The sequence below is a fragment of the Mastomys coucha genome, unplaced genomic scaffold (assembly GCF_008632895.1).
Source record: "Mastomys coucha isolate ucsf_1 unplaced genomic scaffold, UCSF_Mcou_1 pScaffold5, whole genome shotgun sequence".
Classification (NCBI taxonomy): domain Eukaryota; kingdom Metazoa; phylum Chordata; class Mammalia; order Rodentia; family Muridae; genus Mastomys; species Mastomys coucha.
In genome coordinates this window covers 111,729,415-111,754,016 of record NW_022196911.1, presented here as the reverse complement: position 1 = coordinate 111,754,016, position 24,602 = coordinate 111,729,415, and the positions used below count along the sequence as shown (strand labels likewise).

The following is a 24,602-nucleotide window of genomic DNA, read 5'->3' as shown; positions in this document are numbered from 1 at the left end:
AGTCCCTAGGAATCAGAATCCTATCTTCAGACTCAGCTGAGCCCAGGCTCAGGGCTTCTCTCAGGCTTGGCATGTGTGAATGAAGACGTTCCCAGCTGGTTCTGTCCCCCAGCTGTTCAGAGGTAACACTTCCCAGCCTTTCCAGTCTTCCCAGCTGAGGCCCAGGCAGCGTGGAGTGGAAACCAGCCATCTCGGCTGCATCCCAGTTAATCACTAACCCAGGAATTTAAGAGACAGTGAAATGGCCATTGTTTTGTGCCATTTGGTGGGGAAGTTGTTCTGTGAAATGCTCTCTAAATCCCCCATCTGACTGACACCCAGCTTCCAGGATTCCAAATGTTTCCCTCACCTCTGTCCCTCCTTGCCACTGCCTTGGTTCGGCCCTTCTCCGCTCACCACCTCCCTGCCTGCTCCCAGCATTCGGGTTTCCGTCTTTCCTGCATCAACCAGGACAATTTGCTAAGACCTAATGTCATCTGATGACATCATTTCTGCACTTCAAAGGCCTTTTTATTGGTTGTGCAATACAATTGGAGCTTATTAGGTTGTATGTAGCCCTCCAGAGTCGGCTCCTGGGCTATCTCAAGTGTTATCTCCCATCGAAGTCTCTGTTCCCCTCCCACCAGGCCTCTCTATGCTCCAGGCCTTCCTGCTACTTGTTCTCCTTAATAGCTAAAAGCTGAAAATTTTCTACTTGTCTGTGTAGATTTCCTTTCGTTTCCTTCGTATCTGATGGCCTAGCTTTCCTGGACTCTGTCAGTGGCTTTTCTCAATCTTCGGCTTTCTGTGGGTTCACCTGATTGGCAGGAAGTTGGAAGCCAGGCAGGAGTGAAGTGGGGTTGGGGTGTCCATTCCCACTGTCCTTTTCTCTGGAGAGACTACAGCTCAGGCTGGGGATCGCCCCTTAGAGGTCTCAGTAACCCATTCTGACCCCATAGCGCTTCCCTGTATGTAGCCTCTCTTGAGTAATCCCTCCTCCCTCTGTTTCTAGCCTGTACTAACATTCTCAGTCACCTTCTAAGCTTCAGCCTAGACTCTCCTCCTCTGCCACCTTCTTTCTTACCTAGTTCTACTATGGTCCTGAGCAGACAGACTTTCTTTTGTTGTTGTTGTTGTTGTTGTTGTTGTTTTTCTCGAGACAGGGTTTCTCTGTGTAGCTCTGGCTGTCCTGGAACTCACTCTGTAGACCAGGCTGGCCTCAAACTCAGAAATCCTTCTGCCTCTGCTGGGATTAAAGGTGTGTACCACCACTGCCTGGCTCAGAGAAGACAGACTTTCAATGTCATAGCTCTCAATGTCTTGTTTTCTTGTCTTGGCAGTAGAAACTTGTACAGCTTAGGCCCTAGCCTTCTTCAGTGGTACCTGGCACTTAGTAGGGTCTGAGTCAATGTCTGTTGGAAGAATGATCGTTGACCGTTGAGGAAGGACTCCAAAGAGGGCCACAGGAGCCACTGACCAGTGAGTCTTTTATTCTGGCCACAAAACAAGGACATGACAAGCTTTCTCATAGCCAAGAACCTTCAAGAAGGTTGTCACGTTCATAAGAAGAGAGTAATTTTTCTACATGTTCAAAGGTTCTATTTTATTTGCTGATAGTATGTTTATGCACACAGATTGTTTTCTTAAAATGTTTTCTATGAAAGTGTTTACGTGTATGCAGTCGTAGAGAGACTGGTGTGTTGAGTTAATTTCTTGGCCAATACAGCTTTTAGTTTTTGTTATTTTTGTAGGGCTGGGGATGGAACCCAGATCTCCTGCATGCTAAGCAGGCAATCTGTTAGCTAAACTGCATCCCATGTTCCTCATCCTTCATTTTAAAAGTCCAGTTTATTGAGGTGCAGTTTACATACAGTAAAGCTCGCTCTCTTGAGGCATATCTTTAGGGCAAGCTGAACATTCAAACAGAAGGTTTTCATTGCCCCACTAAGTCCCCTCCTTATCTTTCTCAGTCCACCCTTCCCACCTCTAGCTCCCAGCAACTGCTCCCAGGGCTCCACTGTTTCCAGAATGTCTATAAATGATAATATAGTATATTATAGCCAGGAAGGGCAGAGCACAACTGTAATCGCAACAGTCAGGAGGTGGAAGCAGGAAGGTCAGAAATTCAAGGTCAATCTCAGGTACATAAAGAGTTCCAGGCCAGCCTGTTACATGAGATCCTGGAGAAGTTGGCAAAGAAACAAGAATACTTTACATTCAGTTAATATCTGATCTCACTAACCAACTAAGCCAGAGGCAGATTAATTTCTTTTTTAAAAAAAGATTTATTTATTATTATATCTAAGTACACTGTAGCTGTCTTCAGACACACCAGAAGAAGGCATCAGTTCTCATTACAGATGGTTGTGAGCCACCATGTGGTTGCTGGGAATTGAACTCAGGACCTCTGGAAGAACAGTCAGTGCTCTTAACCGCTGAGCCATCTCCCCAGCCCCTTATTTCTATTATCTTAGGGCAAGCTGAAGATTCCAATTTGACAGGCTGATTGGGAGTCTCTTGAGAAGCACACAGGTCAGTGGCATTGGTGCCAAGTACTGGTCCACAGAGCATTGTATGGAAGTGTCTCACTGTGTAGCTCTGACTGGCCTGGAACCAGCTCTGTAGAACAGGCTGGCTTTGAACTCAAAGAGGCCCACCTGCTTCTCCCTCTGTGTGCTAGGATAAAGGGCTGTGTCAGCATACTTGGCTAGGTAGGATGTGTGTTTTTAACTGAATAAAGAAACCATTCATTATCTCAGAGTGATTTAAAAAAAAAAAAAAGCCCCGAGGCACACCCAGAATTTTGTAGGGACAACATACCTTTGGAGAAAGCTAGAGCTACCCAGCGCTGTGGCTTGTCCTGTGAGAGAGTGAGACCATGACCTCTCTCTCTACTTCTGCACCTGCTCCAGCTGCCTTGATGGAGCATACTCCTTATTTTACAACTCCAGGAGTCCCATTTAGGCTAAAGTCACATTGTTTTGAACTATCCAGGATTCTCAGAGACTTCTAAACACAGTAATGTGATTGTGTATGGGGCGGGAGACATAGCCCAGGCTGTCCTGGCTTGCTATGTAATATTTCATAGGTAGATACCAGATTATATTGTTATATTGGGTTTTGCCAATGCTGGCCTCAAACTCATATTCACCAAGGATGACCCTCCTGCCTTCCCCTCCTGAGTTCTGAGATCTCAAGTGTATGCCAGCTATTTTTATTATGTGGCCAGGTATTATTCTTAATTTAATAATTACAATGCTTGCCTAACATACAAGAATCCCTTGGTTCCATTTGAAGCACCTTATAACACCAAGGGTGATCATGCAACTCGTGACCTTGGCACTTGGGAGATGGATTAAGAAATTCATCACCAGTAATGGTGAGTTCAAGGCCAGCCTACAATAAACTCCTCAAAACAACATAGTGTACTAGGCTATATGTGGGTAACTCCTTTCTTCTGAAACCAGGCTCTGTGATGTGTATGTCAGATCCTCTGCACTTCAGAGTTCTCAGGGAAGCCAGGGAGTTAGGTAGGGGTCAAGACCCGAGGGATCTTTCATTGCTGAGCTGCCCTCCTGGAACAGGGACAGAGGCAGCCCATGCTTGCACACAAGCTAGAGTTAACCTTTTAAGGGTTAGAATAACAGTCTAGACACATGGATTTGATAAGTCAGAAAGAGAAGCAAACAGAAAAAAGAAAGAAAGGGAGGAAGAAAGAAAGAAAGAAAGAAGAGAAGAGAAAAAAGAAAAGAAAAGAAAAGAAAAGAAAAGAAAAGAAAAAAGCAAGCTCAGATAGCAACAATAATAGGAAAGCATGAACATCAGGTAGAGAGGATTGGAGGAGAAACTGTGGGTCTGAGCGGGAATGAAGGATGAAGGTGGAGGCAGGAAATGAGATACCAGGAAGGTTTCAGTCTTGCGGACTGAGTGACAGGAGGGGGAGATGGATGGGGACAACACTCAGTTGCAAAAAGAAGGACTAGGAATTGGCTTCCACGGAGAACTCCGGACCTCTTCTTGGAGGCCTGAACGGCAGGTGCAGAGGCGGGGCCTCGTGGGGGCGGGTCTAAAGGCGGGGCCACCGGGGGCGGGGCCGACGGCGGCGGCGGCGGCGGCGGCGGCGGGCGGGGTTCGCAGCTTCGCTCCCCAGAGAGCAGCCGGGGCTGCGGAGCTGGAGCCGGAGCTACAGCCGGAGCCCGCGGCAGAGTCGGAATCCGGGGTTGGGCTGGAGCGGGCTCCATCGACATGGGGTCCGCAGACTCCAAGCTAAACTTCCGGAAGGCGGTGATCCAGCTGACCACCAAGACGCAGGTGCGCCTGGGGAGCCCCCAGCCTCTTCATCCACCTGCCCGCCTGGGGGGCAGGGCAGGGCCGGGGGCTGGGTGAACATGGCTCACCCGAGGGTGGGGTGACCGGCTAATCCAGAGGGGGATGCTGAGACGAGAACCGGAACGGGACCTCTTCTTTGTAGCTAGGGCTCCATCCCTGCCTCTGGGAGCCCACCCTATGCCTACTCTCCCCTGGGAACACTCTCCCGGGCACTGCCGCTGCCACCTTAGGCTGACGTGTGCCTACTCCTGGAGCCGGCGGCGACAACGTTATCCGCCCCCTGTCCCGCCCCCCGGTGCCCTCAGCCAGCCTCTTCCCGCTCCCACCTACCCATCCATCGCCCCGCTCTTCTCCCTGCCCCTCAGTGCCCATGGTCCCGGACATACAGCCCCGGCTGACTCAATGCAAACAAAGCCGGGCCGGCGCCTGCCCGGGTCGGGGAAAACAGCTGGTGCGCGGTGGCAGCGGTGGCCTCTCTGGGCCTTGGTTGATGCCTGAGGGCAGGGAAGGCCCAGGTCTTCCTGGGAGCTCACAGAGTAGCAGGCAGCGGCTGCTGGGTACGAGGAGCTGTCCGCAGGCCTAGGGAAGCCAGCTTTCCAGCTAGTGATGATCCAGGGGCTTCTCCAGGCCCGGTGGAGCGAGCTGATTGGCTGTGCTTTTGGCACCGGGAATGGGGATTCGGGGTTCGGGGATGGGGAGATTGTCATTGGTCAGTTGGAGAGGAAGCCATAGGTAACTCCAGGCCAGTCCACACTCCACATTTCACCCCCACCCTTAAGTTTACAAGTGTCATAGAAGCCTCCTCTTATTTCCAGCATACACCTCTTGACCCAGCAAGGTTCCTTCCCTTGTCCTCCCTTCAATCTTTATTCTGGGAACTACAGTTAATTCTAGGCTATTGGAGATGCCCAGCCATACTTCTCCAAGGCCCTGACTGTCCTGGACCTACTGCCATCTGGAACCCCGCCCCCATCCCGCTGTTCTCCGAGCTCTATATTGCCCTTGGCCAGTGTGAGTGGGATCCACCCACAACCAGCCAGTCACAGCCTCAGAGGGCAGACCACTACTCCCACATCCTGTTACCCACCTCGGCAAGGTCAGAGCCCGAGGAAAGGAATGCCAGGGCCTCCAGCGAGCCTGTTTCCACCTGAGAGGCACTTGGTGAAAACCAGAACGGCTTCTCTTTGCTTCCCACCGCTTGTTCCAGAACCTCAGAAGTGAGACTCAGAAGTGAGGGAAGGGGCAGTATCCCATGTTTGCCTGCCTGGGAAGGAGTTGGTTTGTTGAAAGATGGTTTGGTGGGCTCAGCAGATCCTTTGGGAGCGGATAAACCCAACCAGATCTAGAAAGGTGAGCAGTGACCTGCTTAGGAACACCCCCCCCCCCAATACTACATCAGTAACTTTGTACCTGGTTGAGATAGTCTGTTCTCAGCTGAGGACAAGCAGTTGCTTGGATCAGGGCCTAGAGTAGACTGGAGACCCAGTGTGAACTACTCTCCTTCTCCCCCCTCCACCTTCCTCTCCCTCCTCCCCCTTCTCCTATCCCTCCTCTTCCTCTTCCTCCTTTCTCTCCTCCTCCTCTCCCATCTGCCTCCCCCTTCTTTTCTATTATTATTATTATTATTATTATTATTATTATTGTTATCATTATATATTTTTGGGTGTGTGTGTGTGTGTATACACATGTGTACCATGGTATATGCGTGAAGACATATACCATGTCCCACAGAGGACAACTGTGGGAGTCAATTCTCTTCTCCCACTATGTGGACCCTAGGGATGGAACTTAGGGTAGCAGGCTTGGCAGCAAGCACAAATTAACGTTTACCAAGCATTTTTACCAAGTGCCTTTCCTGCTGAGCCATCTAAGTAGCCCGTGGGCCCTCTTGGAAGCACGGGGACTCTCACAGGTGGGTGGGGGCCAGAGCCTTGGACTCTGTGGTGATCAGCTTCGAACAGCTGGGATTTGAGAACCTGGTCTGAAAAGGTCTTCCGGGACCTTGGAACTCGTTATCCCCAAGGCGCTGCAGATGTGACGACCACGGGATGGCCTCACTTCTAAGCCCTCAGAGGCTGTGCTTTGGGCAGTAGACAAGTGGACCCCTTCCTGTAGCCTGGGCCTGAGCTCTGGCTAGCAGGTCAGCTTTCCCTGTCTTCCTGCCCTGCATCCTGTTTTCTTCCTGCCCTATTGGCCAGCCCTGGGCCGGGCTTAACCCTAACTCTGAGGCCAGCCACATTCTTGACTCTTTCCTCACTTGGCTGGGGCCCCATTGTGGGGCCTTACAGGATCAGAGACTCTCCCCCAGGTCCTGCTTATTTGAGGCTAGGGTAAGAGCTGATAGGTGTGTGTTCACATGCATGCATGTACGTGCATCTAGAATAATACTTTGATCACCTGCCAGGACATATCGTCCTTATTGGGCTAGCTCAATGCTGGTTTTACCCCTTACTATTCCCACCCTAGACTAAGGAGACTGAGAAAGCCACAGCTTGGGGCTGGATGGATGGCTCAGTGGTTAAGAGGGCCCCCACTATTCTTGGTGGCTCACAACTACCTGTGACTCCAACTCTGGGGATATCCAACACCTTCTAGCCTCTAGAACCCTCATGTATGTGTACGTGCAGAGAGAAACACACATACACATAAATAAAAAAATAAAATAAAAATTTTTTAAAGCTGCAGTTGGCCCCTCAGCCAGTGCAAATGCCTAAGGTCCAGTGGGATCAGGGGAGATGTGCAAGCTGAGGTCTTATGTTCAGTCTCCATAATGAGAGAGACTGCAGGCTAGCCCTGGCTACATGAAAAAGGTGGGGGTAGGTAGAAAGATAAACGCTTGTTTAGGAAGGGGTTTTTGCCCCTCTGCTGCTAGGTTAGACCTCTAAGGCCCTCTTAAGCCTCATTTGGATTTCAGTCCCGAGGTGACGCTTGTCTAATGAGCTAGGTCAGTGGTCAGCTCCATTTGTATTCAGTGGGGCTTCGGCCCCTTTAAGGGATGCTGACTACCTGGGAGGTGTGCTGAGTATTAGAGGTGGCAGATTTCCAGAGGTGCTCCCAGTGAGGGGTTCTCCACAGGACTTTTGTCTGAGATGTCCTTTCCCACTGCATTCTGGCTCCAGGCCACCAGGACCGGGGTCTCCTGCCTCCCTCCTCTGCCCCAGTGTGTATATCAGACGGCTGGTAGGGCTGAGGTCCAGCAAACCCCAGCCTCTCCTTTGGCCTTTGTTTACCTTCGGCTAACTTGCTCTACCAGTTCTGGGACTTGAGGGTGCAGCCACAAGTTATCCCAGGGCTCCCCAGAATAGAGTGGAGGGTGGGCACTTTGGTGAGGCCTGTAGCCCCAGTCTTGGGTTCGGGGAGCCCTCTGTCACTCAGCCTTGTCAGGGCTCAGCTTCAACTGCCTCAGCGTCAAGACCGGTGGCAATGCTGGGCTGCTGGGCTGTGAGGTGAGTGGATCTAGACCTGAGGCAAGGATGTGGGGTGTTTAAGTTGGGGCTGGAGAGATGGCTCAGCGGTTTCCAAAGGTCCTGAGTTCAAATCCCCTGTGCGGCTCTCCTTTGGGAAACACCCCTACCAAAGCAACTTGGGGGTCAGGGCAGGAACTTAAGCAGGGCTGGAACCTGGAGGCTGGAGCTGATGCAGAGGCCATGGAGGGGTGCTGCTTACTGGCTTGCTCAGCCTGACTGACTTCTTAAAGAACCCAGGACCACCAGCCCAGGGATGGCACCTCTCACAATGAGCTGGGCCCTTCCCCATCAATCACTAATTAAGACAGTGCCTTACAGGTGGATCTCACGGAGGCATTTTCTTTTATTATTTTTCTGTTTTGTTTTTTTTTTTTTTGAGACAGGGTTTCTCTGTGTAGCCCTGGCTGTCCTGGAACTCACTATGCAGACCAGGCTGGCCTCCAACTCAGAGATCTGCCTGCCTCTGCCTCCCAAGTGCTAGGATTAAAGGTGTGTGCCACTACACCCAGCCTGTTAAAATTAAAAAACAAATAAAAAAAAACCATCTTTGTGTGCGTGTGCTGGTGTGTATATGAAGACGGTTTATTATATTGGCTTTGAAGTCACCTATGTGGACACCTTGTGGGAGTTGGTTCGCTCCTTCCGATGAGTAGATCCTGAGTTCGATACTCAGATCATCAGGCTTGGTGGCAAGCCCCTTTACCAGCTGAGCCATGTCCCAAGCCCCAAACCTTTAGGACTTTGCAATTATTGCTGAAATGAAAAGATGCTACACAAGCACTCCATCCAACTGAGCTGCATCCCAGCCTCGAGGCCTGCTTAAGATCTTGGATGAGCGTAGAGCTGATGCTTTGACTTGATTCAGCAGGCAGTGGGGAGCCCCAGAGACTTTTGAGTGAAGGCTCTGAGTTTTGGTCGCTGCATGGTGTGGAGGCACTAATGGGGGGTTTGATTTGGAGGCTGGGGTTCCTCAAAAGTGACTGGGGCTACAGCATGGACCAGCAACGGGCTCTGAGAGGAGTGTGTGGGGTTCAGTGGGTCTGGCACTGGTGGATGTGCTGAGAAAGGGATGCGAGTGAGTGAGAAGACAGCACTGGTGACTGTAAATGGGGTGCGTATGCCCTTTGGGGAGAGCCTTGGTCTAGCTCCTAGACACTCGACCTACTGGTGTGGTTGTGGGATGTGGCCTTGGTCTAGCTCCTAGACACTCGACCTACTGGTGTGGTCGTGGGATGTGGCCTGGTGAGGGTGCCAGCTTCCCTTTCAGAGGAGGATGGGCACTTAGCCAGAGATACACAAACCCTTGGGGACACAGGGAGCTTTAGAACCTATTGGTCCCTGGCCCATGCACACCTATGGTGTGGCAGCTGAATAAAGCTCCTCATCCAAATGGGGAGGCTCCAGGATGCTGGCTGGGATGGAGGATAGCCGCTGTGGCCTCCCTGCTGGGGCTCGTCTGGGACTGTTGGGAGAAGCCGTGTAACTCTGGATCCTGGATTCCCCTGTAGCCCGTGGAAGCTAACGACAATGCTTTCTGGGACCAGTTCTGGGCAGACACAGCTACCTCCGTGCAGGATGTCTTCGCTTTGGTGCCGGCAGCCGAGATCCGGGCTGTGCGAGAGGAGTCGCCCTCTAACCTGGCCACCCTGTGCTACAAGGTACAGGTTGTCGGGGCTCCTCACAGCGGCTCCCATCGTTCCCAGAGAGGCCGAACCGCCTAGTCCTATCCACAGGTCCTCCGGACCAGTCTCTTTGCCTCTAGTTCTCCTTGGTGGGGCTAAGGGGAAAGTAACTAATCCTGGCAGCCGCCATTTATGAGAGCTCTGTTCTATCGTTCCTGGCAGCCGCCATTTACGAGAGCTCTATCCTATCGTTCCGCACACTACCTCCCTTTGCCTTTCTGTGAGGTGCTCCAGCCTCCAGATAGAGCTTTCTCTATTACAAATGAGGCCTTTTAAAAAAATTAGATTTATTTTATTTTATGTGTCTGAGTGTTTTGCCTGCATGTATCTATATGTTCTGTGTACATGTCTGATGCCCATGAAGAGCAAAAGAAGGCATTGATTGGATCCCCTAGATCTAGAGTAATGGATGGTTGTGAGATACCATGTAGGTGCTGGGAACCAAACTCTGGGTCCTCGGCAAAGATAACAAGTTGGGTTTTATTGTTGTTTGTTCTATTTTGTTGAGGCCCTGGATGCCCTAGAACTTACTATATAGACCAGGCTGGCCTCGAACTCAGAGAGAGCTACCTGTCTCTGGCTTCTGAGTGCTGGGAGTAAAGATATGGGCCACCAAATGTGGTAGACAATGTATTCTTAACAGCAGAGCCACCCACCCACCCAAAAAAGCCAGGCAGTGGTGGCGCTCGCCTTTAATCCCAGCACTTAGGAGGCAGAGGCAGGTGGGTTTCTGAGTTCGAGGCCAGTCTGGTCTACAGAGTGAGTTCCAGGACAGCCAGGGCTATACAGAGAAACACTGTCTCGAAAGAAAAAACCAAAAAATCAAAACAAAAACAGCAGAGTCACCTTTCTAGCCCCAGTCTCTCTCTTTTTTTAACCTTTAGAAAGGGTGCTTTTTGGGGGCTGGAGAGATGGCTCAATGGTTAAAAGCACTGACTGCCCTTCCAAAGGTCCTGAGTTCAAATCCCAGTAACCACATGGTGGCTCACAACCATCAGTAATGAGATTTGATGCCCTCTTCTGGGATGCCTGAAGACAGCTACAGTATACTTACGTATAATAAAAAAATAAATCTTTAACAAAAAAGGGTGCTTTTATATAGGGTTAAACAGAAGGATTAGGAGAAAAAGGGGCTCTCAGAAAGAAGTAAGATGTATCCAAGTGTGGGTGTACACTCCTTAAGAGAGGGGTACCACAGATGAGGTCTTGGCCATGCAGTGGACTGGACTCTGCTCTCCTGATGCTCTGAGCTGCTCCCTCCACCCACCCCCCTCGCCTCAGGTCACAACCTCCCTGAGCTAGCTGACTTCAGCAGCCTGGGTGGCCTGAACCCAAAGGGCCACTTCACATTCTCCTCCCTTGCTGTCTGTCCTCACAGGCTGTGGAGAAGCTGGTGCAAGGAGCGGAGGGTGGCTGCCACTCTGAGAAGGAGAAACAGGTCATCCTGAACTGTAGCCGGCTTCTCACCCGAGTGCTTCCTTACATCTTCGAGGACCCCGACTGGAGGGGCTTCTTCTGGTCCACAGTGCCCGGGGCAGGGCGTGGCGGGGTCTGTGGGCCTGGCGGGGGTGGGGTGGGATAGGAGGACCCTGGCGGGGCCACCTGCATTTAGGAAGCATGTGGATGGGGACTGGGGGTAGGGTGCCACCCAGTGAGGCGGGAGGAGCCAGTACCAACTTTTCAGGCCCTTGCTTTTCCTCTGCAGCCTGGGGCAGGGGTGCAGGGATAGGGCCGGTCAACTATGTCTTTAGAAGGACCCTGCTATCTTCTCCCAGACCCCATCTGCTCTGGACTTATCTTAGTCAAGTGCCAAGGGTTGAGACCTCATGATCCCCAAGATGGCCAGCACCTCTGGCTAAGGGAGCTTTGGGTTGAGCAGGAAGTCTCTTCCCCTGCCCTTCCACTTTCTCTTCCTTTCTCCCTCTGTCTGAACATGCCTGCTGTGACCCTATCCAAGTCCTGGGGCCACGCCTCCTTGGCCAGCCCCCACTGAGCAGCCTGCGTGTTTTAGCAGGGTGAGGAAGAGGATGAGAACGCCCGTCCCTTGGCTGAGTCCTTGCTCCTGGCCATTGCTGACTTGCTCTTCTGTCCAGACTTCACTGTGCAGAACCACCGGAGGAATGACGTGGTGAGACACCCAGGCTGGGCTCTGATCCTCCCCCGGGGCCAGCAGAGTTAAGGTTCCCCTGGGTGCAGGGTACAGGGTGGTGGTTTAGAGGGCAGGCCTCCTGGGCGTACATATTCTGGGTGGGATAGTGGGTTGCACTGTTGGAGAGGGGCCAGCTGGTGTCCAGCCTGGCCCTGTCTCCTAGCAGCAGCGCACAAGCCACCTATTGTCTTCTCTGCCTGAGGTGGGAGGGGAGTAGGGCTGGAACCAGGAAGCCTGCCTTTTTACTCAGGGACTCCACCAGAAATACTTTCTCCCCACAGCCTGCCATACCTCCATTCCCCTAACCTTCCCTGCCTCTCTCCCTGCCTCAGACTGGGCTCTGTAAAGTAATCAATGCAAGACTGCAGGAAAACGAGCCTTTGAAGAACTCCAACAGCACTCATCTCTCTCCTGTGTCCATTAGGAGATTGGCATGGGAGGAGGGATACTGACCTTAGGCTGCAACTAGGGACGGTGGGAAGCTTGGGGAGTCAGGGCCGACCTCTCGCCGCCTCACGCGCCTCACGCCGCGCTATTTGTTTTGTGACACCCCATCCCCTGCAACCACTTCCTGTTTCTAGGACTCAGCTGAGGATGTCCGTTCCCTGGACAGCTGTGAATATATTTGGGAGGCTGGTGTGGGCTTTGCCCATTCCCCACAGCCCAACTACATCCACGACATGAACCGGTGAGCTGGACCGGGCTGGCCTGTGCATAGCTCAGAGACACACAGGGTCTTCCAAGTAGACCCAGTCCTCTTACCATCTATCCTTGGCCTTACAGGGAGGAACAGGGGTCATTTTTCCCCCATGGGCCTGGGCCAGGGAGGTGGGCTGATGTGGCAGCCCCTTCCAGAGGGAGACTGGGGTTCTAATGTAGCCTTTCCCATGCCTCCTGCAGGATGGAGCTGCTGAAATTACTGTTGACATGCTTCTCAGAGGCCATGTACCTGCCCCCATCTCCAGAAAGTGGCAACACCAACCCCTGGGTTCAGTTCTTTTGTTCCACAGAGAACAGGTGAGAGGCAGCTGGCCTTTCTAGTCTTGTTCAGGAACCCTGTGCCAGCCCTGACGGTTTTGTTTGAGGAGACATGCTGCCCCCTAGTGTCATGAAACTATAACAGCCATACGTTTATATTTAACTTTTTTTTTATTATTATTTTATGTACATTTGTGTTTCTACTGCATATATGTCTGTGTGAGGGGTGTCGGATCTCCTGGAACAGGAGTGACAGACAGTTGTGATCTGCCATATGGGTGCCGATAATTGAACCTGGGTCTCCTTATCAATCAAGGCCCTCAACCTCCTGGGGGGCTCCTGGGTCCAAGTCCAGGTCTTCCATCTGGAGCCGCATTGTTTAGTAGAAATACAATGTAAGGGGCTTGAAATGTAGATCTGTGTGTAGAGTGCTTGTCTAGTATGCATGGAGCCCTGGATGAACTGGGTGTGGTGGCACACGGTTGTAATCCCAACACTCTGAATGTGGAGGCAGAAGAATCAAGAAGTTTAGAGCCATCCTTGGGTACTAGTGAGTTCTGGGCTAGCTTGTGGTACATAAGACCCTGTCTCAAAAGCAAAAAAGGAAGGAAATATATATTTTATTTAACTCAGTTTGTTTTTAAAAGTGAGCATTAATTTTGTAATGAGTATATAGAACTATTGTGATTATTTGAATTTCCTTTTCTCATGCTTCCTTCCTCAAATCCAGTGTGTAGTTTATACTTCTAGCACACTCCAGCTGGACCAACCACTCAATAGTACTCAGTCGCCAGCCACGTGTGGCTGTGGTTACCCTTTGGGACAATGGGTAGAGAAGAGGGTCTGAGGACCACCCTGATAGATGGAGAAGTCTGGATCTCGTGGGGCACTCAAGGGATATAGGGATACTTACAGGTACATGTGGGTGCCCCATAGTCATCAGTGGGACAAAGCATACACTTGAAGCATACACTGCAGCTGTGCACAGCCAGCTGTGCCCCTGTGCAGCTGATACAGGTGTTAGCATTCCAAACTTTTAACCTTCCTGCTTCTGGAATCTGACCCCTGCATGGCATGGCTCCCCTCCTCTGGGTTTTTTCCCAGAAGAGAGGGGCTCCAAGTGTCCCTCAACCCTGGCTGCAATCAGAGCCTGGCCAGAGTTTCTTCTCATAGCTGTGCCAGGCACACAGCAACCCTTTGTCTCACTCGCCTAGCCTCTTGGATCTCAGTCTCCTCATGTGTAAGATGAAGAGCTTGAACCCTGACATCTACTACACCTGACTCAAGTCATCCTGTGGCCTGGTAGCTAGGTGTTAGAGCTGGGTTCTGCTCCCCAAGGGGAAGCTGTCTTTTCTTTGCTCCTCTAACATCTTGTCTGAAGCCCCAGTGGAGGGTGTGTGACGAGAACTGAGAAGGGTGTGAGCAAGCTCTCCACCAGGAGTCCATCCCTGTGTAATAGACTCTTTTATTTTATTTTATTTTCCGGTGTAGCCCTGGCTGTCCTGGAACTCACTCTGTAGACCAAGCTGGCCTCGAACTCAGAAATCCGCCTGCCTCTGCCTCCCAAGTGCTGGAATTAAGGGCATGCGCCACCACCGCCCAGCATAATGGATGCTTCTGCTCTTGGCCCAGCTTAGTCCTGATAGGAGTTAGCCCCATGCATGGGTAGGGAGGACATTTTCTATTTAGGAAAGGACAAGCTCATCCTTCTGCCTCCTGGGTCCCAGCCTACTGCCTGCCAGCACAGCTCCCCTGCCGTGGCCGTGGCCGTGGCCGGAGAAGTGGGCTCAAGGGAGCATCCCCTGCAGCCTTGCTCTGTGCTCTCCTGCAGACACGCACTGCCCCTCTTCACCTCACTCCTCAACACCGTGTGTGCCTATGACCCTGTGGGCTACGGGATCCCCTACAACCACCTGCTCTTCTCGGACTACCGGGAGCCCCTGGTGGAGGAGGCTGCTCAGGTGCTTATTGTCACCTTGGACCATGACAGTGCCACCAGCACCAGCCCCACCGTGGACGGCACCACCACGGGCACTGCCATGGATGACGCGGACGTAAGGACCGGATGGGGAGGGGGCTGGGGGGCAGATGGCATCTCCGCTAGCACAGGTCCTGGGCAAGAGGCAGACCATGGGAGGCTCCTCAGGGCGTGCCTGGGTGTGTCCAACTTTGGAACACTCACCGCTGCTACCCAGGCAGACCTGAGTGAGGGATCTGCTCACCATAGCTCGTCTCCTTGGCAGCCTCCAGGGCCCGAGAACCTGTTTGTGAACTACTTGTCCCGCATTCACCGCGAGGAGGTGAGTTAGGCACAGCAGGGGGCGGGGCAAGCATTCTAACCTTCCAATGGCTGTGGCCTTGTGGGGCTAGAGGAGCCTTGCTCTCCTGCATGAGGCAGCATAGGCATCCTAAGTAAACTAGTGATGGCAATGCTTGGGGGTTTCCATATATTGAAAGGTGGTGGGGCACGCCTTTAATCCCAGCACTTGGGAGGCAGAGGCAGGCGGATTTCTGAGTTCGAGGCCAGCCTGGTCTACAGAGTGAGTTCCAGGACAGCCAGGGCTACACAGAGAAACCCTGTCTCGAAAAACAAAAACAAAAACAAAAACAAGAAAAGAAAAGAAAGGATTGGTGGGAGCTGGGGCTGTGCGGCTCAATTGGCAGAGCAATTGCCTAATGTACACAAAGTCCTCATCAATCTCTCACCATCACACCATCAGGACTCAGTGTGGTACACGACTGAAAAGCCAGTGTCTGAGAAGTGGAGGTGTGGGGTTTAGAAGCTTAGGGTTGTTCTTGGCTAGCTTGGACTACAGGAGACTCCGTTGTTAAAAGTGAATAAATAAAAGAAGGAAAGAAAAGAAATGATTCATAGTCTCAGCTGGACCAGGGTAACAAGAGGGCTTCCCGGAGGAGGAGGTTTGCTGAGAAGCTGGGGTTCAGGGGTGGGAGGAACTGCGGTCTTAATGTCCGGAACAGGGCACTGTGGCTGAGCGTGTCCCCTCCCCATGAAGATCAAAGCCGAGTGCAGCCCAGCTTGTGGTGTGTGCTCAGTCGCTGACAGCTCTGTGAGAACTGGGGAGGACTACTACCGTGTAGTGGGAGGACGGGTGGAGCAGAAGGACAGCAGTTACCCACAAGGAATTTAGCTGGTCAGGGAGCCTAGCTCAGGGGTCCATCTGGGGGTTGCCAGGAGCTGTAGCCTTGCTTAGGGGATCGTCTGACCTGCTGGAGAGGAGGCCAGAGGCTGAAATTTCCAGGGTACAAGCAGTAAGAGCCAAACGCAGGTCCTCTGGGCTCTGGAGATTGACAAGGATATGGGAAAATGAGGAGGCATTTGTAGGGAGGGGGTATAGCCGGAGGAGGGTGCTGGACTGGAAGGGCCTCTGCTTTGCCCTCTCAGGACTTCCAGTTCATCCTCAAGGGGATAGCTCGGCTGCTGTCTAACCCCCTGCTCCAGACCTACCTTCCCAACTCCACCAAGAAAATCCAGTTCTACCAGGAGTTGCTCGTTCTTTTCTGGAAACTCTGTGACTTCAACAAGGTGAGTGGACTCCAGGGCCCAGCCTGACGGCGACCGTCGTGAGGGGACATTGCTGATGGATTAGTGGGGTTCAGAGTCCAAGGACTCAGGTAGTCCAAGATATCTGGACCTCCCCAGCCTAGGTGGGAGAAGGTGGGGCAGAGCTAGTCCCCCAGCCTAGGTGGGAGAAGGTGGGGCAGAGCTAGTCCTCTCACTGATGCAGCCCACCGGTCCTCTCTCTCATTCCCAGAAATTCCTCTTCTTTGTACTGAAGAGCAGTGATGTGCTGGACATCCTGGTTCCTATCCTCTATTTTCTCAACGACGCCCGGGCAGATCAATGTACGACAGTAGTGGTCCTGGGATGCTGCGGTAGTTATGGGGTCTTGATTTCTGGTGGAGTCTAGTCAGTCTGTCCTACCTTCCAGAAGCTGAAGCCTGGTGCCCTAACCTCCCGCACGGGGTTTCCTTGAACCTGTAACCTCACACACAGGCTTTCCTTGAACCCCTAACCCCCAACACAGGGTTTCCTTGAACCCCTGAAGATGGGTCCTTGCTTCTCCCCTCCCACCTCCCCTCCCTGCTCTGTGTAACGCCTCCTGTGTTGTATACCCCAGCTCGGGTGGGCCTGATGCACATCGGGGTCTTCATCCTGCTGCTTCTGAGTGGGGAGAGGAACTTTGGGGTCCGGCTCAACAAGCCTTACTCAGTGCGCGTGCCCATGGACATCCCGGTCTTCACGGGCACACACGCCGATTTGCTCATTGTGGTAAGGCGATGTGCATGGTCCGCCCTGGGGCTGGGGTGACATTCTCTTCTTGGCTGGGTCTGGATGCAGTGGGTAACTCATGCCATCCCCCTCTCTCCCTGCACAGGTATTCCACAAAATCATCACCAGCGGTCATCAGCGGTTGCAACCCCTCTTCGATTGCCTGCTCACCATTGTGGTCAACGGTAGGGGCCCAGAGCCTAACTTCCCCATGATCACCAGCAGGTGGCGCTAGGCCACAGGCCCACCAGCCAGCAGTCTCCGGGCTTCAGAAGCTGGACTAGCAAGCTACATAATTACAGCTAAGATTTCTACAGAGCTCCTATGAAGTATGACCTTCACATATACGTGTCATGCACACAAAAATCATTTCAACTTCTAAAAATCTTTAGAACATACCTTATCCAATCCATTAAATTAAAAATATTAAGTTAGACATGAATAGACTATAAAAATCATTGAGGTAGGGTGTGCTCAGTCTTCAGAATCGTGTGTGTGTTCTGTCCCTGCAGGACATCTCAGTTGAGAGAGATTGGCTGTACTGCAGACATTTAATGGGCACATGTGGCTGCCGGCTATTGATTGGGTGGTAAAGGTTTGGGCTGTCACAGTTACAGTGTGGGAATATGGAGATCATCGTAAAGGGCTACAGGCTGCTCGCTCTCTGGGAACGGAGCCAGCAGGGTTAGGGTTTGCTGGGGTTGGGGGCCCAGCCAGGTGGGTAGCAGTAGGCTGGAGCAGAATGGCTTTGGTAGATGTCGTTAGGTCAATTGGTTCATTGACAGGTCTAGTTTACATTCCTGTTTATGTAACAAATGCCCTTAAGTTTATAATTCCCATCATTGAGCAGGGAGGGGAAGTCAAGGTGGGAAGCAGCTAGTCACATGACATCTATAGCCAGGAACAGTGAAATGAACAGATCAATGCTTGCTGTCTGGGTACACTTAGCTGGCTTTCTTTCTTTCTTTCTTTCTTTCTTTCTTTCTTCCTTTCTTCCTTTCTTCCTTTCTTCCTTCTTTTCTTTCTTTCTTTCTTCCTTTTTTTCTGAGACAGGGTTTCTCTGTGTAGCCTTGGTGGTCCTGGAACTCACTCTGTAGACCAGGCTGGCCTTGAACTCAGAAATCCGCCTGCCTCTGCCTCCCAAGTGCTGGGATTAAAGGGTGTGCCACCACCACCCGGCTTCTTTCTTTCTTTTTTAAAGATTTATTTATTTATTTCATGTATGTGAGTACACTGTACCTATCTTCAGGCGCACCAGAAGAGGGCCTCAGATCCCATTATAGCTGGTTGTGAGCCACCATGTGGTTGCTGGGAATTGAACTCAGGACCTCTAGAAGAGCAAACAGTCAGTGCTCTTAACCACTGAGCCATCTCTCCAGCCCCTCAGCTAGCTTGCTTTACTCTGAACTGTTTAGGGCCCAGCTTAGGGAATGCTGCTGCCCACATTCACAGTGGCCCTCCCCACCTCAGTTAACAATCTAGATGATTCCCCACTGAGCTCTCTCCCCAGGTGATTGTGAGTTGTGTCAGGTTGACAGTATAAACGAACAACATACTGACCATGGTGTGATTGAACTTCTGGGTGTCTGGGGTGGCACAGGGGTCCTCAGGGCTCTCACTGGGTTGTGGGCTCGGTACGTTGATTCTATATTACAAGTCCTAGCTGAGTCCCTGACAAGCAAGGCCAGCTTTGAGAATGTCTCTGTAAACAAGACAGTCCCTGTTCCCATCCTCTGGGACCTTCATCCGAGCCAGGGACACACACAGGTCAGGATGTAGTTTCCTCTCTGACTCCCACTCAAAAAGCTGCACTGAGGAATACACATCTAGTCACGGCATCTTATCAGTCTTGAAAGATGCCACGTCCTGAGTTGGCACCTCCGTCCTGTAATTTTATCGCTGGGAAACTTGGGCTCAGTTTATAGCCCTCTCTCAACCCCAGTTTCTTTATCTACACTCCTGTCTCTGTCCTCCCTCCCTCTGGGTTGGGGAGACACCTGGGAGAGATGAGCTGAGTATGCCTTTGAGGTTGTGGGGCAGTGGGAACCCCGGAGCCGAGCCTCAAAGTCTCAGGGGGACCTCTGCAGGGGACGGGGGAGTCAGTCAGTTGAGCGGCTCTGCCCTGGCCTGGCGTGTGCAGGGGTGGCCCAGAATAAGCCGACTCTTCCCTTCCAGTGTCTCCCTACCTCAAGAGCCTATCCATGGTGACTGCCAACAAGCTCCTGCATCTGCTGGAGGCCTTCTCCACCACCTGGTTCCTCTTCTCGGTGTCCCAGAACCACCACCTTGTCTTCTTCCTTCTGGAGGTCTTCAACAACATTATCCAGTACCAGTTTGATGGTGAGGCACCGGCCTGAGCCCCTGTAGGGAAGCCCATGTAGGGAAGCCCCAGCCCAGGGCACCTACAGTGTAACTGGTATAAGGACAGGCAGTGGAGAATCAAAGTGTGCCTTGTCTGTCTTGAAGCTCACAGCTGGGCAGGGCTTTAGGTGACAACCTGACCCACTGAACAGAAGAGTTTACTTAGAGTTGGTTGACTGGAAAACTCAGGGTGGGAAGAGCCCTGCTGGCTGTCACCAGGCACCTTACAAGTACCACAGATGCTAATCTAGATCTCATCAACCATGTGCTCTGTGGCCATGAGCATGTCAATCTCTAAGCCTTGGTCTCCTCATCCGGAAGATGCCTATAATGGGGCTGCTGTAAGTCCCTTTTGTAGGGCACAGATCTTTAATTGCAGCTCTTGGAAGACAGAGGCAAGTGGATCTTTGAGTTGGAGGTCAGTCTGGTCTACAGTGTAAATACCGGGACAGCCAGGGCTATGCAGAAACTGCCCCCTCAAAAAAAAAAAAAGCCCTCTCTTAGAGGACAAAAAAAGCACCTGGCACAGCAAATATTAGCAATTATTATTACTGTTTCCAAAGTAAGTAAAATTTAGATGTATATATGAGTAGTGAATGAGCGAATGGTGGGCAGAAAAGCGTTGCCTGGGAAGAGACCTGTGCAAAGGCCCTGGGGTGGATGTTAAGCTAAAGGTACAATGGTGTGACACGGAACTAGATAGGTAGATGGGGGCACTGAGAGTTCTGGATAGCTTTGCCTCTTCCCCTGACAGCTGTGTGAACCTGGAGGTAGATGATGGAGGACAGAGGCATATAACATGTCCTCCTGGACTCCCCTGTGGCTCAACTGAGAGGTTACATATTTACTGTTGGGTTGGTGTAGGGCTCAGGCTACCTCACCATGCCAGATGACACCTCAGCAGTGCTCGGCCGTCCTTTTCTAGACACTGTAAGAAGGACGTTGAGGAGCTCAGGGCCAAGCTGTTTCCCCACAGCCTAGCATCAGGCATCCCATAGCCTAAGTTCTTGGCATCTCCATAGCTTAGCATCTGGGCATCCCCACAGCCAAAGTTCTCAGTATCTCTTACAGCCTAATATCAGGCATCCCTACAACCTAACTTGTATCTCCTACAGCCTAACCATCCACTGTTGCCACGGATACCCACATAGTTGGGTCTGCCCCACTCTGTCTCTGGATACCCTGTCCAGTCCTTATCCCTGGGGAAGATGTCATCCTGTCTCACAAACTGCCCTCCTGTCCTGGAAGCCAGCCCAGATGCGGAGTGGGAAGGAAAGCTTTCTGAGGACAGACATATTCCCCCCACAGGCAATTCTAACCTGGTCTATGCCATCATCCGTAAACGTGGAGTCTTCCACCAGCTGGCCAACCTGCCCACTGACCCACCCTCCATCCACAAGGCACTGCAGCGGCGGCGGAGGACACCGGAGGCCCTGTCCCGTGCCGGTTCCCAGGAGGGTACTTCCATGGAGGGATCCCGCCCTGCTGCCCCTGCAGAACCAGGCACCCTTAAGACTAGCCTGGTGGCCACTCCAGGTCCGGATGCTGTCAGGCTGGGAGAGTGTGGGGCTTGGCCGGGGGGCGCATTGTCAGGGGATGGGTGTGATCGCGGGGGTGTCATGCCTGTCTAGGAAGCCGAGAAAAAGGACTTCAACAGCATGTGGGGGTGGAAGTACTGGGTGGGCCTAGGTTGGGGGGGTGAGGATTAGAGGAGGGACATGGGCAGGGCTCAGAACTTAAAGTAGCTATAGGAGGGAAAGACAGACACTGTCTCAGCTGTGAATGGGGAGCACACAGCCTCCTGGGCCAGGAGGGGTACTATGGCATGTCCCTCTCTTCCTCCTGTGCTCCCCCCCCCCCAGGCATCGACAAGCTGACAGAGAAATCCCAGGTATCAGAGGATGGTACCTTGCGGTCTCTAGAGCCCGAATCCCAGCAGAACTCAGCAGAAGGCAGCCCGTCTGAGGGGGTAGGTACTGGGAATGCCCCGGGGGATGGTGCTCTCTGAATCCTGAAGTATGGGAGTGGGCAAGGCCAGGGCACTCTAAGGTTGCCGTGTTAGAACAAGGGACTCGGGGCTGGCATCACTGAACCAGAGGGAGAGGTGTCCCGATCACATACCTCTCCCTTTTGTTTATCGGTTGCAGCAAAGCCCTGTGACCTTCGGCTCCTCATCCATCACCTTATCTGAGTCTGGCCTTTACCCTGCCTTCTCTGTCAGCCCCTGGCCCTAAACCTGTCACTCAGCTGGCCTGGGCTAGGCTGGCCCTTGGGACCAGGGCAAAGGGTATAGGTCTGGTGCAGCCCTCTCCCCCCAAGTCTTATAGTGGGGCCAGAGGAGACATGTTACTCTACGATTGCACCTTGTATCCATTTGTATCCATTCTTTCTCTGGTCACTTCCATTTCTTTCTGAGAACCAGGAGCCCAGCCAAACATGGAGGGAACAACGGAGATTGTCCAATGCATCAGCCAGTGGCCAGTGGAGCCCAACATCAGATTGGGTAAGAGACACAGCTGGAGGAAGACCTGGGAGCCGGGGTTTGGGTAGAAGGCATTGAGCAGGGGCGGTGTTTAGAGGTCCAGCTTGGGAAAAGACTAGAGTAAGAAAACCAAAGACAGGGGCTGGAGAGATGGCTCAGAGGGTAAGTGCCCTGGCTGCCCTTCCAGAGGTTCTGAGTTCAATTCCCAGCAACCACATGGTGGCTCACAACCATCTGTAATGAGATCCGATGCCCTCTTCTGGTGTGTCTGAAGATAGTGACAGTGTGCTCACATACATAAAATAAATAAATCTTAAAAAAAAATAAGAGAAAGAGCTGGGCGGTGGTGGCGCATGCCTTTAATCCCAGCACTTGGGAGGCAGAGGCAGGTGGATTTCTGTGTTTGAGGCCAGCCTGGCCTACAGAGTGAGTTCCAGGACAGCCAGGGCTATACAGAGAAACTATGTCTCAGAAAAAAGAAAGAAAGAAAGAAAGAAAGAAAGAAAGAAAGAAAGAAAAGAAAAGCAAACCAAAGACCATGCTGAGGGACAGTGTTTCCAGTCGCGCGACCTTGGCTCCAGTCTGCTCTTTCAGAGTTGCCCATATAACTGATTCCTTTGTCAATCACCCTTGCTGAGTTCCTGCCCAAATCCCTTCCACTCCCTGTGTGTTTCCTGTGAGCCCCACTGATTGCTCTGGATGGTTGTAATAAACAGGCTTATGATCGTGCCATCCAGCCATTGTGAGGATTAAAGGGGAAGGTCTTCCGGAAGGCCCAGCAGCTGGCCCGTGGCAGTGCTCATCGTGGCCTGGCCCTTCCCATTAGCAACAGTTCCCCTTCACAGGCTCTGCTTGGTGCAGACCATGCCACAGGCTCTGCTTGGTGCCGGCCATGCTGTGCCTGGCGGAGGCGGGGGCGGCGGGGGTAGTAGGGCGGAGAGCCGTGGCTCTGGGTCAAGGACAAGCCTGTCTCCTAACTCTGGTTGTGGCTCTCACAGATCTTGTCCTGGAAGTCAAAGCTGCCGCTGCAGACCATCATGCGCCTGCTGCAGGTCCTGGTTCCGCAGGTGGAGAAGATCTGCATTGACAAGTGAGTCCAGAAGCTGGCCAGGGAGAGGGGCGGGGCGGGCAGGTGGCCTGAGGGGAGGGGCCAGCTCAGGCTCGGGGCGGGTGGGTTGCGGAGCACACAGTGTACGTGCTGGAGACCCCACCTCTTTCTCCAGGGGTCTGACAGACGAGTCTGAGATCCTGAGGTTCCTGCAGCATGGCACCCTAGTGGGGCTTCTGCCTGTGCCCCACCCCATCCTTATCCGCAAGTACCAGGCGAACTCAGGGACTGCCATGTGGTTCCGTACCTACATGTGGGGCGTTATCTATTTGAGGTGGGTCCTGTTAGGGGTAGGGAAGTTACAACCTGGGGGAGATCTGGATGTCTGCCTTAGGACTGCCCACCTTAGCTCTGGATTCCTCAAACCGTAGTGGGGCTAATGTCTAATCAATCAGGCGGGTGGGCGCTCATTACCCAGAGTAAGGGCATCGGGTTGGGTGGGGGCCTTGTAGCTACCTGGCTCTTCCTTGGGGGGGGGTGGGTCTCCAAGGTATCCCCTGCAAGAAGGTGACAGTGCACACTCCCTCTGTAGGAATGTGGACCCGCCCATCTGGTATGACACTGATGTGAAGCTGTTTGAGATCCAGCGGGTGTGAGGACGGACGGAGACCAGGGAATAGGACCAGGAGATGGTTCTGGTCCCCAGTGCTCCCAAGCCCATTGTTCTGTTATCAGGATGTGGGGCAAACAGAGTAGTTGGTCCTGGATGGCAGGTCCCAGGTGCCCACCGTGGCTGGAGACAACAGGGATTTAAAAAAAAAAAAAGTGCCCCTCTGCCCTCAGGGCTGTTCTAGGAGGAGCCTCTTGTCTCCAGAGATTCAACCCCATCAGAACCCCTGCCCACTCTGGCTCCTCCCTCAAGACCTGCCCTTGTGCTGCCTGCCCCCAGAAGCTGCCAGGTCACTGTGCCCTAGTAAGCTGTCTCAAAAAGGAGCATGTGCTGCCCCGTGGGGCACCTGGTCTGAGACTACTGTCGGGCCTTCTCCTTGCCAGCGCCCCTGGGGAGAGGGTGGCTGAGCGGCTGGCCAAGGAGGCTGTGGGCTGGCAGCTTACGAAGCACGGCTGCGGAGTGTGCTGCTTTAGGGGCTTGGAGCAGGGTGCCCTGCTTCAGGCCCGGGGTTGGGGGATTTTTTGCCCCAGGTGGAACCTGAAGGATGTCAGTGTCCCTGCCTTATTTGCTGCCTGGGTGGTGGGAGTTACACACTCTCCGAGCCCCTGCTCTGGCCTCTGGGTCTCCTTTGCCTCCTCTGTCAGTACAATCTTTGCTCTGTACAATCGGCCACTTTACACAATAAAATGTCCCTCCCTGTGCTGTTGTGTCTCTGTACCTGGAGTTGGGGGAGGTGCGTGGCTAGGGCTCTTATCTTCAGGGCAGCTGGGGACTCTATACCCCAGAGGTATCATCATCAGAGAACTCTTGCCCCATGACTGAGCCATCATTTGCCATTTTGGCCGGTGTGTGTGTGTGTGAGTGTATGTGTGTGCGTGTGTGCATGCGTGTGTGTGTGTGTGTGTGTGTGTGTGTGTGTGTGTGCGTGTGTGTAACTGCAGAACTGTGCTCTGTCTCCCAGGGTTTGGCAGCCATTACTCAGAGAAAAGCCCATGCAGGAGAGGCCAAAAGCCTAAGTTTTTTGCCCGGCCTCAGGTGGCCAGAACTAGAATCAAGGAGACTTGGGCTTGATGGTGTGTAGCTTCATAGGAGCAGGGGATTCTGGGAAGGGCAGAGCCCTGTCTGCAGGGCCAGGGTCATACCCATTGGGCCTCACCTTGGACATA

The 24,602-nt window shown here is 52.6% G+C and overlaps 1 protein-coding gene across 5 annotated transcripts; it reads left to right on the top strand.

Moving 5' to 3' along the window:
* Window positions 1–4,080: 4,080 nt before the first annotated feature.
* Hid1 (HID1 domain containing) lies at window positions 4,081–24,137 on the top strand. 5 transcript variants are annotated; one of them, XM_031353450.1, is made up of 19 exons: window positions 4,081–4,290; window positions 9,284–9,433; window positions 10,836–11,006; window positions 11,472–11,585; window positions 12,188–12,294; window positions 12,507–12,623; window positions 14,416–14,638; window positions 14,828–14,884; window positions 15,988–16,128; window positions 16,358–16,448; window positions 16,724–16,875; window positions 16,982–17,060; window positions 19,051–19,215; window positions 20,545–20,772; window positions 21,099–21,205; window positions 21,653–21,739; window positions 22,717–22,808; window positions 22,942–23,100; window positions 23,359–24,137. In XM_031353450.1, exons 1-19 carry the CDS (start codon window positions 4,225–4,227, stop codon window positions 23,420–23,422), a joined length of 2,370 nt encoding a protein of 789 aa, XP_031209310.1. In that variant the 5' UTR covers window positions 4,081–4,224; the 3' UTR covers window positions 23,423–24,137. The 5 variants fall into 5 exon arrangements, with proteins under 5 accessions (XP_031209310.1, XP_031209311.1, XP_031209309.1 ...); XM_031353451.1 differs by having other exon boundaries at window positions 11,469–11,585; window positions 21,659–21,739; XM_031353449.1 differs by having other exon boundaries at window positions 11,469–11,585.
* Window positions 24,138–24,602: the final 465 nt, after the last annotated feature.

Excerpts from the sequence above, each read along its gene's own strand:
- Hid1 (XM_031353449.1), top strand. The coding sequence starts at position 4,225 with ATGGGGTCCGCAGACTCCAAGCTAAACTTCCGGAAGGCGGTGATCCAG. Across the intron at positions 14,885-15,987 it reads CCCGCATTCACCGCGAGGAG|GACTTCCAGTTCATCCTCAA; the intron begins GTGAGTTAGGCA and ends TTGCCCTCTCAG. Across the intron at positions 16,876-16,981 it reads ACGCCGATTTGCTCATTGTG|GTATTCCACAAAATCATCAC; the intron begins GTAAGGCGATGT and ends CTCCCTGCACAG.